Raw genomic sequence first — 17005 nt, forward strand, 5'->3', positions numbered from 1 at the left:
TTACCCCTTTTATTAGACATTACCAATTTTTATTCTTAAAACATACTTTGAACATGCTTATACTTAAATCTTTGTTTCCCACCTTTCTTTCTTTCTTTTTCCTTTTTTTTTTTTTTTTTTTGCTTACATTTAGAAATTTACCAGGTCAACATATCAGCATACATGAACATTTAAAGGGCTTTGATTACATATTTCCACAATGTAGTCCAGAACATTTTAACGGTTTACACTCCCACCAACAACTACTAACAAACTTTAATTCTTATGGCAAATTTTGTTTGTTTCTTTGAAAGCATCAGGGATGCTCCGGGACACCCTCTCTTGTTGTCCTCAGCGTCTTTCTAACATTCACTCTGGCCAAGTGCCTTGCTCCCCCTCATTCTCCTCATATGACCCTTCTACTTGGCACTGGCAGGGTTAAGCAAACTCCTTGCATCTCTTGCCTCTTTTACGAAAACGTTTATGGGGTTGAATATACATTTCTCCCAGCTCAGTAAAGAAGCCCCTCTTCGCATCTGAGATGAAAAGTTCTCCCTTTTCTCAGGCTCCCATTGTGTCCAGTCTCCCAGAATGCTCCATTTCTCTTCCCTGCCTCTTTACCCTCACTAAGCACAGAAGCTGTCCCAGGTCTTCCCCACCTGGCATCTTGAGTTGCCCCTCAGCTACCAGCCTGTCATTTTCTTCTCTTCCAGTGCAAAGCTCTTTGGAAGAAAGCATCCTTTTGTTGGAAGTCACTTCCTTCTTGCTCAATTGGCAATTCACATGGGAGTGTTTCTCCCTCCTCCTCCTTCCCCATTCTTGCCCTCCCTCCCACCCCACCCCCCATAGTCTTTTTTGCTGAAGTGTGGTGTCTTCATGCCTATGTGGTGAGCTCTAGGCAAGAATTTCAGGGTGGTTCTAGAACTCATCATAACTTTGTCTTTTTGTGGGGCTCGCCATCTTTTTCTTCCTTCTCTTTGAAGCTCTGTCTCTGCCCATCCCCTCTTTAAATCAGAGTGGCTATCACTAGATACCACCATGACTTAACCATTAACTTGGTTTGAGTCTGTCTGTGTAGGAGTGAGTTGTATAGCCCTGTCTACCTTTTTTGCATCTCCTTAGTCACTGTGGTCAGGCACTTAAAGACCTGTCCGGTTTCCTCTAGGAAGTGCCCGTTTGTGCTGCTTTTCAGCTCTCTGCTTTAAATACTCCAGCACCCAACTTCTGTATCTCATTTGAATAAGCACACCTTCTTCTTTCCCCCCCCGCCCCCCACCCCCGTCACTGCCCTAAGTGCTTGTTGTCAGTGCTTCAGAATTGTCCCACTTCTTGTCATTAGTATGTGAGTGTATAACATCCCGGCCACGTGGGATTCAGTGCACTTTTCTCATTTGAATCTTTACAATGTCTATAAACCACACTGCACTCCAGCCAGAGCATCATCTTAGAATCTGTAATAATCTGTGGTGCTTGTCTCTGAGTTCTTCTGGCATGCCCCCCACACACTCTCATGTCCCCTTTCCTTTAATGTACTTTCTTCAAGGTAAAAATCACCAAAACTCCATTGTATTCTTTCCCTTTTCTGACCTTCTGATATACTTGTTTATACCATAATATTGTTTTTTATTGTTGCTTTGTCCTTCTAATACTGCCTTATAAGGGCAACTTTTATTTTAATTAACAGGCATATTGCTTCACTTGGCATAAGGTGTCTATGCGATGGCTACAGCTGTCTTGGAGACTCCTAGAGAATAGGGGTCATGCCTGTTTGCATCCCAGTAATTTCAGATTGGTGCCGTACGTAATAGGTGTTGGTAATATTCATTACATCGGCGTCAGCTACTTATCTTAATGGAGCAGGAGCCACATACAGTGGGGCATTGACTCTGGTCTGGAGAAATGAAGTAGACGACTTCTGCACAGACCTCCCAGCAATCCCTTTTCTCTCTTGCTCTACTACCCCTGGTGTTAGGCCTTCCTTACTTGTACCAACAGAACGAAGCTGTGAATAATCCAAAACCTTGAGTACTTTGGGGGTACATGTTGGTGTTTCTTTGAGTGTTGCTGAAGATGGTCTTGCCACCTGTGAATGCACTTTAAAATGAATGGTAGTCTCATTGTAAAGACACACTCAGGAGCTGAGCAATTGTCTTTCTCCTTACTCTGCCTCTACTCTGAGACATTTCTGGTTTGCACCCTTGCCTGCGAACACATGACCTGAGGGAATCTGAGAGGGTTTCTCCAAGCTGTTGTTTAGAACAAGATCTACACCTCAGAAGTTTTCCCAGAAACTGTTATAGAGAAACTGTTAGAGATGTGTTTCAAATGTAAATGAGGGAAATAAGCAGCAATTTTGAGGAATGACAGTAAACTGGGAGTAATATTTGAATAAAAATATGAACAATCTAGATAACTTGATTTGGTGGGAAGATATTTAAATCTAGGGGTATTGATTTATTTACTTTTCACTTTTCAGTGTACTGTAAATATTGTATGTGTTTCACATTTGTTTCTAACAGGAACTGAGCTAGATTTTCCGATAAAGTATAAAAATATGATAATGAATAAAAACCAGTTTGGCTCATACGCCATTAACCAGATTGGCTCACACTTTTGGAATTTCAAACTAACTCTTCTTTTCTTTTTAGGTTGCCTCTTGGTGCTGCATTGGCCGTATTTGGCACCCAGAATGCTTCATTCTGTGATGGTCTATTAATAAGGTTACCTTGTAGAGTTTGGAGCAGGGCCTCAGGTAGGTGGCTTTTATCATTATATGGCATGGCTTTCAAAGTGATCCACTATTTCAGTTTCAGAATAATTTAAGATACCGTATTAAAAGCTTTGAAAAGCATGCCACATAATAAGCATGCCACTTACTATTTTAAGGTCTATCAATATGGATTGTGTTCAGCAGGACTTTATTAATAGTTATAGTCTAATGGAAGGATTGAAATACTGGCAGTGAGCAGTCTTCCTTACTTTGTGCACAAAATGCATAGCTGCCGTAAAAGCTTATTTGTTCATGTTCCCCAAATAGCCCACAGATGAACTTTTAAGATCCTCTTTCTCCTATTGCTCAGAGTGGTAGACTATCCCATGTTACCACTATGTCTTCTTCCTGTCTACTGAGAGGGATCCCATGAACTCCAGGCAGGTGGGGAAGGCTGCTCGCTCTGCTTGCTGGGATGGGGCAGATGCTAGAGTAAGGAACTCCGTGGGGCCAGAGCAGTTTGCTAGCCTGGTTGGGAAGGGGACACACCCCAGCATCTGGGCTTCCCAGCCTATAGGTGCAGCTCAGTGGCACAGAATTGATAGTGATACTTGGAAGTCCAGGCACCCGTGGATGTGGGACCAGGTAAGTCTGTCAGCAGGACCTCACACACAGGATCAAGATTTAGAGGCCAGGACCCTCAGCCCTAGGGAAGTAAGAATGGTATGAATAAAGATGGCTATGCCAAGTGCCAGAGGATAGGCTCAAGGTCATAAACTCCACTGAGGGCAGACAGGGGGTGGGCCCTGGGGAAAGGAGGACACAGCCTGAGAGCCAGGCAGGGTCCCCCACTGTGCATGAACAGAGTTTTACAGTCAAACAAAATGTACATAAACTAATCTGGCTAAAATTTCTAATCACAGTATTCTCTGAAAATTAAGCGTTAAAATCTAGTTAGCATAAATGTTTAGTCATTTGCATATTTGTATAGTCAGTTTTTTAAAGATGTTAACGGTTTTTCAGTGTTGCAGATTATGGGTTTTTTTTTTTTTTCCTTTTCTACTTCATTGTCATTTTGGAACCACTTTTTGATGAAACTGTTTTAGCAGCTCGAAAAAAGAAAAAAGTTTTCCAGTCCTTTTATGGAGCCAACTACATTATGTAGATTTTCTCCTTTTTTATTTTTCTTGTATAAGTAATCCCTCAGACATTTTTTCTGAAATTTTCAACATCATCCTCACATTTTAATTTCCCATGAAGAACATCCTCTTCCAAGATTTTGAATATTCCTTTTTCTTTCCTATAAAACTTCATTGGCTATTTCCAAACGATAAGTCGGAAGGGATGCAGGCTGCACGCGCACAAGGAGCTGTGGGACAGAATATGTGAAAGCAGTTATGTTCTGAAAATCTGGGCCTATGGAGCGCACCCCAGCTATGTCTCCCTGCCTGTCGGGCTGCCTGCAGGCCCCTGCTAGTATGTGTCCACATGTTCCTAGCTTTCAGCACCCCTGACAGAAACTGGAGGGACCCCCACCCAGGTGGTTGTGATGCTTCCCACGTTTCTCCTCTGCCATCCGAGCAAACAAACAGCCTCCTCCTGCAGGGTTTGTCTTCTGAGCCTGCTTTACGCTGATGTGAAATTGCAGAAACACCAAAACATGTTGACCTGCTGTTCTGATTTCTGAAATCCCTTATCCGGGCTATAGTTATGGTCAACAAATATTTATCAAGTGTCTGCTACATGCCAGGATGCTGACCAGGTGCTGGGGGGTGGAAAGATGAATAATAGTCTCCCTGCAGCTGAATTTAGAATCCCCAGGGGTGGGGAGACAGGTCATCTCAAGGAGAGTGTCACAGTCTGTATTAGAGGTAAAAGGCACCCCGAGGCATAACATTGTGAAGTTCTTTCTCGTTCAAGTTAAATCAGTCTAGGAATGTAATTACCAAATCTCTTCTGACTGGGATGGCCTGGGCAGTGTACATGTCCTCTGGAGGTGGAGGAGGGAGTGGCCACCCCGACTTGACATTTTTGCCTAGAGTTAATCCTTTTTATTCAACTATAGGAATACATAGAGGTGGTAGTTTCCAGAGGTGGTTGTGACCTGCACAGTTACACGGGCATAACTTAAGGACAGAGTAATGGCAAATATAGAGCCTTCCCTGGACTGGGCTCTTTTTCATGATACAGCTTAATGCTGCTCAAGATTGTGTGTGTGTGTGCATGTACACACATGCACACACACACGCACACACACACATTTATATCTCCTCGTATAGCACAGTGCTAGCCTGTATTTCAAGTGCACTTTATTTTGAGATTGCTTAAAACTAATTCTCTGCATGAGCTTTTGTAACTACATAAAACCTTCTCTCCTCATCACCTTTGTTGGAACATGCGCTGTTTCTGCCTAGCCGTTTGCATTCGTAGTAGACAGACACAGTAGGAGTGCTTGGAGAGTTCAAACATGGAACCTAGATGATGCTGTGTTCGTCATTTTAGTAGTACCAGTCAGTTAACCCTAAATGAATGGAGGCATGTTCTCCAGGTGTTTGTGGTCCATCCGTGTGAACATTTTTGGAGTTGATGTCTGGCATTTTTGTTGTCACCCCAGGAATATAAGAAGTCAGTGGTTATAAAAACAGCCCCTCACAATTTGGGAAATAGGCAATTTTCAAATTGGGCTGACCTGTGAATCACTTACTTTATACCTGGCCAGAGCTCCAGTATTTTGGAAATGTTTCATACCAAAAAACAAAGCCAAGAAAAGCTCTAAAAGCCATTAAAGTCTTGATAAAGCAGTCTTACTTGGTATTCACATATCATTGATTTCTTTGCTCTCTCCCAAGCACCATTGCTTCCCTTGTAAATAGTTCCCCTCACACATCCTGTTTGCAAATACTAAGATCACCCTATGTGATGAAAATGGAAATACTTGATATGCCACCCATGTGTATGTTTTTAGGTTTTTATTTTGATAAGACTATATAATCTTAGGGGGAAGAATCCTCCATGTACTTTTTTAAAGGAAATGCTGACTTCTAAGTCACGGATCATTAAAAGAGAGGTTTTAAAAGAGAAGAAAAAAAAATTTTACTTAACATGACATTTATGGTCTATAAAATAAATAACCAATGAAAATATTTCAGAATTGGAAAACAAAATTTGATTGTCCCTCCCTTCTCTCTGGGTACTCTAGAAAATGTAATAACACAGCCATACCCAGGTTCCAGGTGGCCCACAAGGAACATCCTAATTGTACAGAGAGAACTGATGTTGGGATTTGTGGGTTCCACTTTGGAATCCATTGTCTTTTTCCTCTTGGTTCTTAAAAACAAACCGGTCTGCTTTTTCCCTTCACTTGTCTGTTGGGTTTTATTATTTGTACATTAAACATAAGGCTTTCTACATATGAGTATGGCTAAATTTTATGCTAAGTGTCAAAAGGGGTGTGCTAGAACTACGTTTTAATGAACTGCTCAGAAGTTGAAAACATCAAGTACAGTCATTCAAAGCAGGCAGAGTTATTTTTACTAGTTTTAGTTAACTATGACTTCTCTAGGAAAACAAGTACTGTAGTTGTTAGTGTTTGGGGTATAAAATGTGTTAATCAGGTACCTACTTACAGCTTTGGTGGATCAGGCACGATCCCAGCTCTTTGCCCGGACTCCTGCTTCTTTCTGTCCTCTTGAGGCAACAGCAGCCCCATCTCACCCTCTGACCATCCTGCTATATATCCTTCCTGCTCGGTGTCAGGCATGGGTGCAGGTACCAGGCATATTTTCACTTTAGCCGTTTTTATTAGGAATGGGGACTGGATCGATACTACCTACTTGTACTGATTCCCTAGCAACGGATCAGTCTGAGAAGGCTTGTTTTCTGAAACAAAACAGATATTTTAGACTTTACAACAGTTGCTGCTGTTTTCATCTAAGCTTTTACAAATAGCTGGTAAGTTTCAAAAATACCTTGTTAGTGGCCTAGTTTGTTGGACCAAATTGTATCCATACCGTTACTATGTTTTACTTGAACATAGATAATGTATATTCTGTCCTGTGTCTGTTACGGTGATTGAGCAAGCCTGTAGTTCATTTTGATGCTGGAAAGCACATGCCCTGCTTTAATTACTTTCATTCATTCAAAATAAATAAATAAGTAAAACTTTACTTTTATGGGAAAGAGCAGTGGATAAATAAAACTGACAGAGATCCTGCCCCAATGCCGCCTACAGTCTTTTAATAGTCTTGCAAGATATACTTCTCCTCTTATTTTCCATTAATAAGGGATTCTACACACCTACAGAAATGGAATGCAGTAAAAATTGCCACATAACATTCCTGATCAAAAAAGTGTGCTGACCATGCCATTGCCCTTACTTCAGTATTGGTCTGCTGTTATCTTGTTAATTTCTTTCACTTCTTATCTGAAGCTCTGTTATGTTTTGTACGTGTGAATTAAAGTATTGACTATTGGTAAGTTTCCTTTTGCAAGCTACCTATTTATATGAAAAACATGTTTTAAGCAAATGTTGACATTTTCTGCATTGTTTACTCATGGTGTTTTATGATTAGCATATGGGAGCATAAAGATTTGATTATTGATGGCATTTGCCCTTAATCATCAAAGTGTATGTTTGACTTTTAACCTAAATACGAACAAATTATTGATGCAGGTAAGTGTCCTAAGAATTCACAGCTATTAGATGAGTGACAGAGCTGTGGAATTGCAAGTATAGAAACAGTACAGGGCTGTTCTTAACACCAGCATCCTCATAGGAATTTGTTTTAGTAGACCCTCTGATGTATAATTCAGTTTTGCTTGTTATGTTACTGTATGAGTCACTGTTCTAGAATGTAAAACATAGGATGATGAACACGTGTGTGTGCACGTACACACAATGTTCCCTTTACTTCCTGTTTTTATGTATGCGAAGTTGCCCTAGAAAATAAATGTGTGTTTCCGTACCAGCAAAAACTGGAAGGGCATCCTGAAGTGTTGTGACTTTCTCAGGGCGAGTTGAAATGGGTATATGGGTATATTGCTTCACAATTCTTAGAGTAAGGCAAAGAATTTGAATTGTTTGAAAAGCATAATAACAGCTCTTTGACACATAAAAAAGAAAGGTAGGAGAAGACATTTTGTTGTAGACTTTTCAGAAAATAGTAGTTACTTTTTAGAAGTCTTTCTTCTATAAAAAAGAACACAGATCAGTTTAGTTGGCATTTTAGTTAGGATTACATAAATGCAAATGGTATATACTTTTCAATGTTTATTTTATCAAGCCATATAATAATGAACTCTAACTGGCTCCTGGTTTCCTTTGTTTGGGGAAATAATTAGCAGCCCTTTGAAATTATTGGGTCACTCATAAGAACTCAAAATAGTTAGATTGAAGTTAGGGAAATTAACTGTGACTTTGGAATTACGTTCTGCGATAAAATGAATGAAAATCTTGGCTTTATTTATTGTTTTATTTCAGGCTAAAATATGTAATGGATAATTTTGTAGACTATACTAGTATTTCAAATCAAGATAGAAATTTTAAACTATATTGAAATGCTTCAACTCTAAAGTTTTTATCATAAGTGCCATTGAAGAATAAGCATCACTGAAATTTTTATGAATTATTTGAGGTGCAATAAAATTTATTTGGTCAGGAAAAATACAAAAATGTATTGTTTACTAGTCAGCTTCTATATTTGTTTCTGCCCAAATCACTGTCCACTCAGATAGATATGCTAGTTATTTTAACTGTTATATAAATTACTTAAAATTTACTTTGCAAACTGTCTTTATTAAAAGAAGCAAAGTCTTATATTTGTTTCCTTTTGCGGATCATATTGGCAGTTCCAACAGAGAAAATAGGCACTATTCCCTGTTCTTGTCTTTTAAATGTAATATGGGATTTATCCACTTGCGTAATGGTTTGCCAACCCACCCTTCTCCTAGAATGCAGCCCTGTAAGAGTGGAAAAAGGAATTTTTAAGGCTTATGCCCCTTCTTGACCACATACATGCTGTCAGGATAGTCAGCTTCTATGAGTCTCTCACATTAAAATGGCAGTGATGATAAATGCACCCACCTCTCAGGTCCATTGAATTTTCCAGGGAGGCCATAGAGATGAAAACACTCTATACTTGCAAGGTATTTATATTATTAAAATAACACAATACACAAAGCAGGCTTTCATGTTCTTAACTACCCAACCAAAACCTCAGTATGTGCCCTGGGCAAGTAAGTATTTACAAAGTTAATTTTATTATTTTACAGTTTTGATGTGCGGAATTCAGTTCTTCCATTTATGCATGTCCTGTGCTTTACAAACGAATGGAGCTTTTGCTTTAACTTTTTAAATATCTTTTACGAGTCTGAATTTGTATTTTTGTTTTTTCAACTATGAGAATAATGCTGCTTTCAAATATACCTCTATTATTTTTGTAATGATGCTTGAATGTTCTCTAGTAAATATTTTATTTACACATCAAATTCTTAAAAGTATGTGAAAATTTGATATTAGGAGAAATTAATTAGATTTGTATTTGGAACATTATGTAAAATTGTTTCCGCTTAGCTTGTCATTGGTGAATCCTTTTATTATTGTACTTTAACCATTTGATTTATATTATCCCCCTCATGCTCTTACAGTCATGAGTTCTGAACATTCAACTTTAAAATATTCAGAGCTTATTAATTTCTTTGTGCCCTGTAGTCTCTACAATTGATAATACTATAGTTGTTTTTTCTGCCTTTTGCCCATTCTTTTCACATTTACTTGTACAATCGGGAATTATTAACATTTTTTTCTCTATGCATGTTCTTAGTTAACTGAAGATCATGCCAATAGGCATTATTTACAGATATTTTAAGATTTTTCAACAGTGATCTTTTAAAACCCAGTGATGCTTTGTTCTTGATACCTCTGTAGCAAACCCGTATATAGTTTCCCTTGCATGGTTTTGAAATGTAAAGAGTGCAGAGTTATTGCTCCATTTTAGCAATCCTTGCAGCATTCTGGGAAATAGATCAGCAGGTGTTGCAGGTAGCAAAAAGTGCAGCTCAGAGAGACCCTCCTTGCACAAGTACGTGTCCCGTGGGCAGATGAGGTGCTTTCTTCAGGAGTCTGCTCTTTTGATAAGGTTCCAGATGCACTGACTTTGTCTATTCCATAATATTATTAAACTTAATGAAATTTTGATCAATTTCATTTAAAGATAGTAACCCTAATATCCATTTCTCTCAGTAGGCAAGTTAGATTTTAAAAAATTAAAAAATTGAATTTGGGAAAGAAGCAGGAGTCATTCAGCATCACAAAATGCCATTTATATAGGTAATACTACTTTATTTTTTGTTTCTGCATTCATTTGGTCATGTAAGTGTGCTTAGAACTAATAAAAATTTGCAACTGGTGAAAATTAATGCATGACTTGTCAGCAGAGTATGGAATGTAAGCATGTGCCATGAAATTGCAATTCTTTTATCCTTTATTTTCCATCATTTACATACTGATTCCATTTAGAGTGTAGTCCATTCTTATTCTTTGTTTCACAGATTGGCCAAAATGGGAAGGACTGGATTCCGCTCTCTTCCACGAAGAGTCAATGGGACTGGCTAAGATCAAGGTCTGAGGCTTTTTCCATCTGTCATCAGGTATGTATTGAACAAGAATCACTACAGTTCTCTGCATGTTTCTTTAAAGTATTTGATATGCATATTATGAATGTGGACTTTTATTCAATGTTGAGTTCACAACCTTATATTATCCTGTAGTTTTAAATACACCTGTAACTAATTTGAGTTCTGTAATATATTGAGATGAAAAGCTATTATTAGCCATGAAAAAATTTCAGCTGGTCTTAGAAAAGTGTAATATTTGAAATCTGCAGTTCTTCATTGCTCAGTATGTACATCCAAAGATAACAGAATTTACTTGCTACTCCGTATTATCACCAACTTTAATATAATCAAATGTTTGTATATGGTTTCATGGTGTACTTTCAATACTTTTTTTCATTGACTTAGAAGTTACATTTTTTCCCCCAACTGGAATTCTCTGCCCCTTGTGCTTGGAACTCATATTACAACAATGACAAATATGACCAGTCTTTGAAATATTTTCAGATACTCGTTACATATAGGGACTTAGATATTTCGCATCCCGTGCTGATTTTACAGATGACAAGTTTATCAGCTTATTCCCCACAGTGCCCTGAATAGGTGCATGAAAGCATCGTGTTAGGAAATCAAAGAGTCAGAATTACTGGGTTTTTTCCTGCCTTGGCAGAGTGCTTTCTGCCAGTTTACAGTGCCATTGCTCGTCACAGCAGAATAGTTCTGGGAGAGCTAGAGAAGCTGTCTCCTGAATGAGAATAGAACAGGAAAAGAACACGTCCCTGAGAGTTAGGAACTCTAAAACTGGGGGAGCATATTGTGTTAGCATTAGTAATGTCAGTTGTGTTAACTGTGTTAATGTCACTTTTAAACTGCAGAGGAGATTTAGACAATTCGCACAGCTTGAAGGGAAGGCCTTGTCTGTGTCTCCCTTCTGATAAAGAAAGGGTACACAAAGCAGACACTGGTTAACTTAACCCACAAGCCTTCCATTTCAATCAAGTGAGTGGATAACAGCCCTATTTTGCCTGTTTAGTGACAGCCTCTACGTTAAAACACAGAGGGATGCACTGTAATAGACACTTAGTCTTATAGAAGTTAGGTTAAACAGAGAGCCCCTGCGAAAGTGTAACTGGAATCGGCAGGACTCAGCAGGACACATCTGTCTCTTAAAGGCAAACTAGGGTCAGTCTGATGCCAAAACAAGGGCTAGAAAGAGACTGGTTTTTGTTTGTTTCTAAGTAAATAATAGGTGGAAAAGTCCAATTGAGTAGTGGTTGATTAATCATTTAGCCACGTGCGGTTTTCACTTCAAAAAGCAGATCTTTTTCAAGAGAGGCTGTAGGTTTCCTCATTTCTGTGTCTCTTAGAAGTACTTTGCCAGATTGGCAGTCATGAAACTTGAGTCTCTTTAACTCTTTTGTATCAGGTGGATCTTTGGGGAGGTGGTTTCTCACTCTTAGAAATACAGTTAATAATATTTATTATCTCTTGTCCATGAATTTCCAAAGGTTCCCATCAGTTCAAACATTTCTGTGTAAGTAGACATGCTTTTTGCCATGTGATCCGTACATGTCCTTCTTCCTCAGAGCAGCCATAGTGCATTGAAGCTCTGATACGCCTTTTACCTGAAACACCTCCGTAATGATGCGTCCTCGCACAGGTATTGGGCTCCAAGCCAAAAGTCACACTGGTGTACTGCACATGGGTTACAGGTGTGCCCAAGACCGATACCCTCAGCTCTTCGGGAGGCCTGAGGACTCTGGCTCATGCACTAAACTCAGTGTGCCCAATGAACAGAATCATTTTCTGTGATGTGCAAAAAGGTGAAGAAACTTACCCTGACCAAGTCTTTTTCCCCCCGAGGGATAAGGAGCCATGATCCTCACCTCAAATAACTTCACAAGGTGTAACCATTTCAAGAATGTGCATTGTTACGAAAAGAAATCATTTCCACTCTTGACTCAGAAATCCCTCTGTGTGTGCTAACACTGGTCTCAAGAGCAAATTTCCACTCTGGGTGGTGCCTTCAACTCTTTCAGGCCTCCCGTGGCTGCATTAAACACTTCTTCCTTGGACTGAATGGTTCACAGGGTACCTAAAAGAGTTTCTAGTCGCTTCTCTGTATTTCTCTATAACACAGAGTCCAATTAGAGTTTACTTACACAAGTTAAGATGCTTTTTCAACCTTAAAATATTTGCAGAAACATTTTTCTGTTTTTAGTCAGATTTCTGTTGTCTAATCTTACCTTGTCAAAATTGAAGCTTCATAGTGCCACTTTGAGTGTCATGTTTTGATGCTTCCTCAGAGTTCCTGCGATCACTACTGCTTTCCCTAAGTACGACATTTGTCAGATGGAATTTCTGGGGGTGTGTGAACTGTTCATTCTGAGCAATGCGTTAATATGTATTTTGGCAAATGTAAAGAGATCTACAGATATTACATTAGACCAGCTGAATCCATTTTATGGTTTCTTTTTGAATTCAAAAGCATCACATAGCAAATAAAAATTTTAAAAATTAAATTTAGTTACAAACTAGTTGTTTCTTATTTTTTTTTCCAGTCCCTTTTTGCTTTCTTTTACGACCACATGAAACTTGAGAAGCCACCTAAAGCTAAATCATTTAGTGGAGTTGGGCAGTTCCCAAGTGTCCAACAAGAAGGCCTGCTTTAGGCTGCGATGGCCACTGTCATTCCTGGTGATTTGTCAGAAGTAAGAGATACCCAGAAAGTCCCTTCAGGGAAACGTAAGCGTGGTGAAACCAAACCAAGAAAAAACTTTCCTTGCCAACTGTGTGACAAGGCCTTTAACAGTGTTGAGAAATTAAAGGTTCACTCCTACTCTCACACAGGAGAGAGGCCCTACAAGTGCATACAACAAGACTGCACCAAGGCCTTTGTTTCTAAGTACAAATTACAAAGGTATTAAACTCTATTTGTCTTTCAGATTATATTTTCTATTATGTTGGCCATGTGAAGCCGTTGTAAACGTATATATATTTGTATACACATTCTTGAGCTGCTTTGCAGAGAGGAAATGTTAACGTAGATTAGATGTTGGCTAGCTTTAGTATGCTAAGTCACATACTTTGTTGTGTTAGTGTCTTTGGATTTTTTTTTTTAATGAAATGCTTAATAGTAGAATTTCCGTTTGTGCAAAGAGATTACAAGGAGAGGGTATGGACGTTTACGTGAGTATGTTCAGCCTCACTCATTGGCTTTTGTAGTAATAGCTACGAACCAGAGAATCCTGAAGTGGCAACTTCAGCGGCTCGAGTTCTGCAGTGTTTAGGGGTATTGACTGTCCTTGTAGCGCATGTTAAGTTAAAGCGTGTCCGTTAGCAGGGAGCCAGCCGGTTTTAGCATAGCAGCTTAGCTTCCATTTGAAAAGTGACTCCCTGCCATTTGTGTCGTGATACTGACAGAATATGTCTGTGTTTCAAGGCACATGGCTACCCATTCTCCTGAGAAAACCCACAAGTGTAATTATTGTGAGAAAATGTTTCACCGGAAAGATCACCTGAAGAATCACCTCCATACGCATGACCCCAACAAAGAGACGTTTAAGTGTGAAGAGTGTGGCAAGAACTACAACACCAAGCTCGGCTTCAAGCGTCACCTGGCCTTGCATGCCGCAACGAGCGGCGACCTCACCTGCAAGGTCTGCCTGCAGACTTTCGAGAGCACGGGAGTGCTGCTGGAGCACCTTAAATCACACGCCGGCAAGTCGTCCGGCGGGGTGAAAGAGAAAAAGCACCAGTGCGAGCATTGCGATCGCCGCTTCTACACCCGGAAGGATGTCCGGAGACACATGGTGGTGCACACGGGAAGGAAGGACTTCCTCTGTCAGTATTGTGCACAGAGATTTGGGCGGAAGGATCACCTGACTCGACACATGAAGAAGAGTCACAATCAAGAACTTCTGAAGGTCAAAACCGAACCGGTGGACTTTCTGGATCCATTCACCTGCAACGTTTCTGTGCCTATAAAAGATGAGCTCCTCCCGGTGATGTCCTTACCTTCCAGCGAACTGTTGTCAAAGCCATTCACAAACACTCTGCAGTTAAACCTCTATAACACTCCGTTTCAGTCCATGCAGAGCTCGGGACCTGCCCACCAAATGATCACAACTTTACCTTTGGGAATGACGTGCCCAATAGAGATGGACGCTGTCCATCCTTCTCACCACCTTTCTTTCAAATACCCATTCAGTTCTACCTCATATGCCATTTCTATTCCTGAAAAAGAACAGCCACTAAAGGGGGAGATTGAGAGTTATCTGATGGAGCTGCAAGGTGGCGGGCCTTCCTCATCCCAGGATTCCCAAGCATCATCATCTAAACTAGGGTTGGATCCTCAGGTCGGGTCCCTGGATGATGGTGCAGGGGACCTCTCCCTGTCAAAAAGCTCTATTTCTATCAGTGACCCCCTAAATACGCCTGCCTTGGATTTTTCCCAGTTGTTTAATTTCATACCCCTCAATGGCCCTCCCTATAATCCTATCTCAGTGGGGAGCCTCGGAATGAGCTATTCCCAAGAGGAAGCACATTCTTCTGTGTCTCAGCTGCCCCCGCAGACACAGGATCTTCAGGATCCTGCAAACACTCTAGGTCTCGGCTCCCTGCACTCCCTGTCAGCAGCGTTCACCAGTAGTTTCAGCACGAGCACCACACTGCCACGTTTCCATCAAGCTTTTCAGTAGGAGTCCCAGACGTGGACTGATCACAGAAACCTATGTGTAGCCCTGCCTTAGAGGACCATTTTTATTTTAGTGCCTACTTTAAAACCGCATAAAAACTTCTGCTTTTGTACAGTACCAATTTTCATTAAGACAGTATGAAATAGAAACAAGCTTTATAAATGAGCTTTGGAACCGTTTGCGTTCAGTTATGTTTACCTGGTATTTTGTCCACACTCACTGCCAATTGTCATATTTTAAGATGCTTTTTCCTCTAGGAAAGCCATTATTAGCAGTAAAGTCTTACGAGTCCCACATTCAAATTGCTTTGAGATCTTAAAATTTTCAGTTCTGTTCAATAACAGTGGCTCTAGCTTTTGACATTTGTCTCATTAAAGATGTTTGCAACAGAATGTACATTTTCTAAAATGTATATGAATAACCTGAGAGTTTTTACATTTTTACTACTCTCTAAATGGATTCATAAGCAAATGTTTTCAGATGAATTCAGAATCCAGTTTGGGGAGATAATAGATGTTTCTTAGATATACCATAATTTCTGGTCAGTATATTTTGAAGACTTTGCTGTTGTCTGGCTCAAATATTTGCCGTCTATATTATGCACATACAAGGAAAACAAAACCTAAACACAAAGCACCAGTATTTGTAGCAAAAAAGAGACTCCTGGTGAGGTGACACGCATTCCATGTTACTCCGTAGTTGGCCTTAAACTTGTATGCAGGATATTTTGCCACATTGCAAAGTCGCTCTTTCCAGTTTAATAGTGCTCATTGTGTTACAGCATCCGAGTCTTCAGAGTCAGTGTATGGCTAGATCTCTTTAATCATTTCCGCCTTTCATGGCCAAAGGGTGGGTCAGGTGCAGCCAGCAATTCTGTTTTAGTTGTCAGTCCACAGTCCAGAATCGAAAGCCATTGTGGAACCACAGATGTCAGGGGTGTTTATCCCAGAGTGGACTGTCTTTTCTTCTGTGGCGTGATAGTCTCCTAAGAAGATAGATGTGAACACTTGGTTCAGCTTGGGAACTTGTCTAGGAACCCTGTCCCTTGTTGCCAGGGTTGGAAACTAGACTCTTGAGGAGTAAAGGAAAAGCATATCGCTCACATCACTTCTTGCTGAATTTAATACAGTTTTCTTTCCCATAAGAGCCAAAAGCAGAAAACAAAACAACAGCCCTACCCCCATGGTATCTTTCTTATTCAGTGTTGATTTATCTTTCCTTGCTATTTTCAGATGGAGACTTTAAAATTAAATGCATTAGAAAGCTATTTGAAGAATGACCACAAAGTTTTAAGCAACTAAAAATATATACAGTAAAACCCCACTTTTACACGTCTCTGGGAAATTGGGGGAGAGTTGCAAATCCGTTAAATTTGTAGAGTGGGGAGAAAACTAAAGCAGAACAAGCACTGTCTTAGGTAATGTGAAAGTAACAATCAAGAATATTGTGTTCACTGAATAAAGTAGTTATTGTGGGCTTTCCTCATATTAGACAACCACCATAACCTTTTTGAAGGTCAAATTATGCTTTTCTAAATATTGGTTGGGACATCAGCCTACGAAACATATCTTTAAGCACTTGTTAACACCTTATTTTGGGACCCTGTCTTTTGGGGTGGGTATGAAGGGGAAGGTTTATAAAAGAGTATATATCTCTTAAAAAAAAAAAAAGAAAAAGAAAAATATTTGAGCACTCATTAGCCCTATACGGAAGCTTCTTTTCTCATTTGTAGGGCCAATTATCACTGCAGATTGTGATGTTTACCAAGAATTTCTAAAAATGAGTGCAGATTACTGAATATAATACATTATTTAAAATATTTGGGAGTAGTATAATTTGTGGAGAAATGTAAATTGTAATAATGTAAATGGGGGTTTCACTATATATATTATACACACACACACACACACACACACACACATACATATATCGCACTTCATAGAATCAGAGTTGCTCTCTTAAGGGAGCTTTGGCTCCTGATATTTTATCATGCTCCTATTTTTTTTTT

At 39.6% G+C, this 17005-nt stretch overlaps 1 protein-coding gene across 3 annotated transcripts; it reads left to right on the top strand.

The window, feature by feature from the left end:
* Positions 1-2699: 2699 nt before the first annotated feature.
* LOC111155464 (PLAG1 zinc finger) lies at positions 2700-15390 on the top strand. 3 transcript variants are annotated; one of them, XM_022515628.1, is made up of 3 exons: positions 2700-2731; positions 10238-10336; positions 13743-15390. In XM_022515628.1, exon 3 carries the CDS (start codon positions 13747-13749, stop codon positions 14998-15000), a length of 1254 nt encoding a protein of 417 aa, XP_022371336.1. In that variant the 5' UTR covers positions 2700-2731; positions 10238-10336; positions 13743-13746; the 3' UTR covers positions 15001-15390. The 3 variants fall into 3 exon arrangements, with proteins under 3 accessions (XP_022371336.1, XP_022371335.1, XP_022371337.1); XM_022515627.1 differs by lacking the exons at positions 2700-2731; positions 10238-10336 and adding an exon at positions 12889-13220; XM_022515629.1 differs by lacking the exons at positions 2700-2731; positions 10238-10336 and adding an exon at positions 12972-13045.
* Positions 15391-17005: the final 1615 nt, after the last annotated feature.

The sequence above is a fragment of the Enhydra lutris genome, unplaced genomic scaffold, assembly GCF_002288905.1.
Source record: "Enhydra lutris kenyoni isolate GAN:26980312 unplaced genomic scaffold, ASM228890v2 scaffoldscaffold41, whole genome shotgun sequence".
NCBI classification, from domain to species: domain Eukaryota; kingdom Metazoa; phylum Chordata; class Mammalia; order Carnivora; family Mustelidae; genus Enhydra; species Enhydra lutris.

Bases quoted from the DNA above. Each gene is read 5' to 3' on its own strand.
- LOC111155464 (XM_022515627.1), top strand. From the start codon at position 12,979: ATGGCCACTGTCATTCCTGGTGATTTGTCAGAAGTAAGAGATACCCAG. The intron at 13,221-13,742 runs GTATTAAACTCT...CTGTGTTTCAAG, and splicing joins TCTAAGTACAAATTACAAAG to GCACATGGCTACCCATTCTC.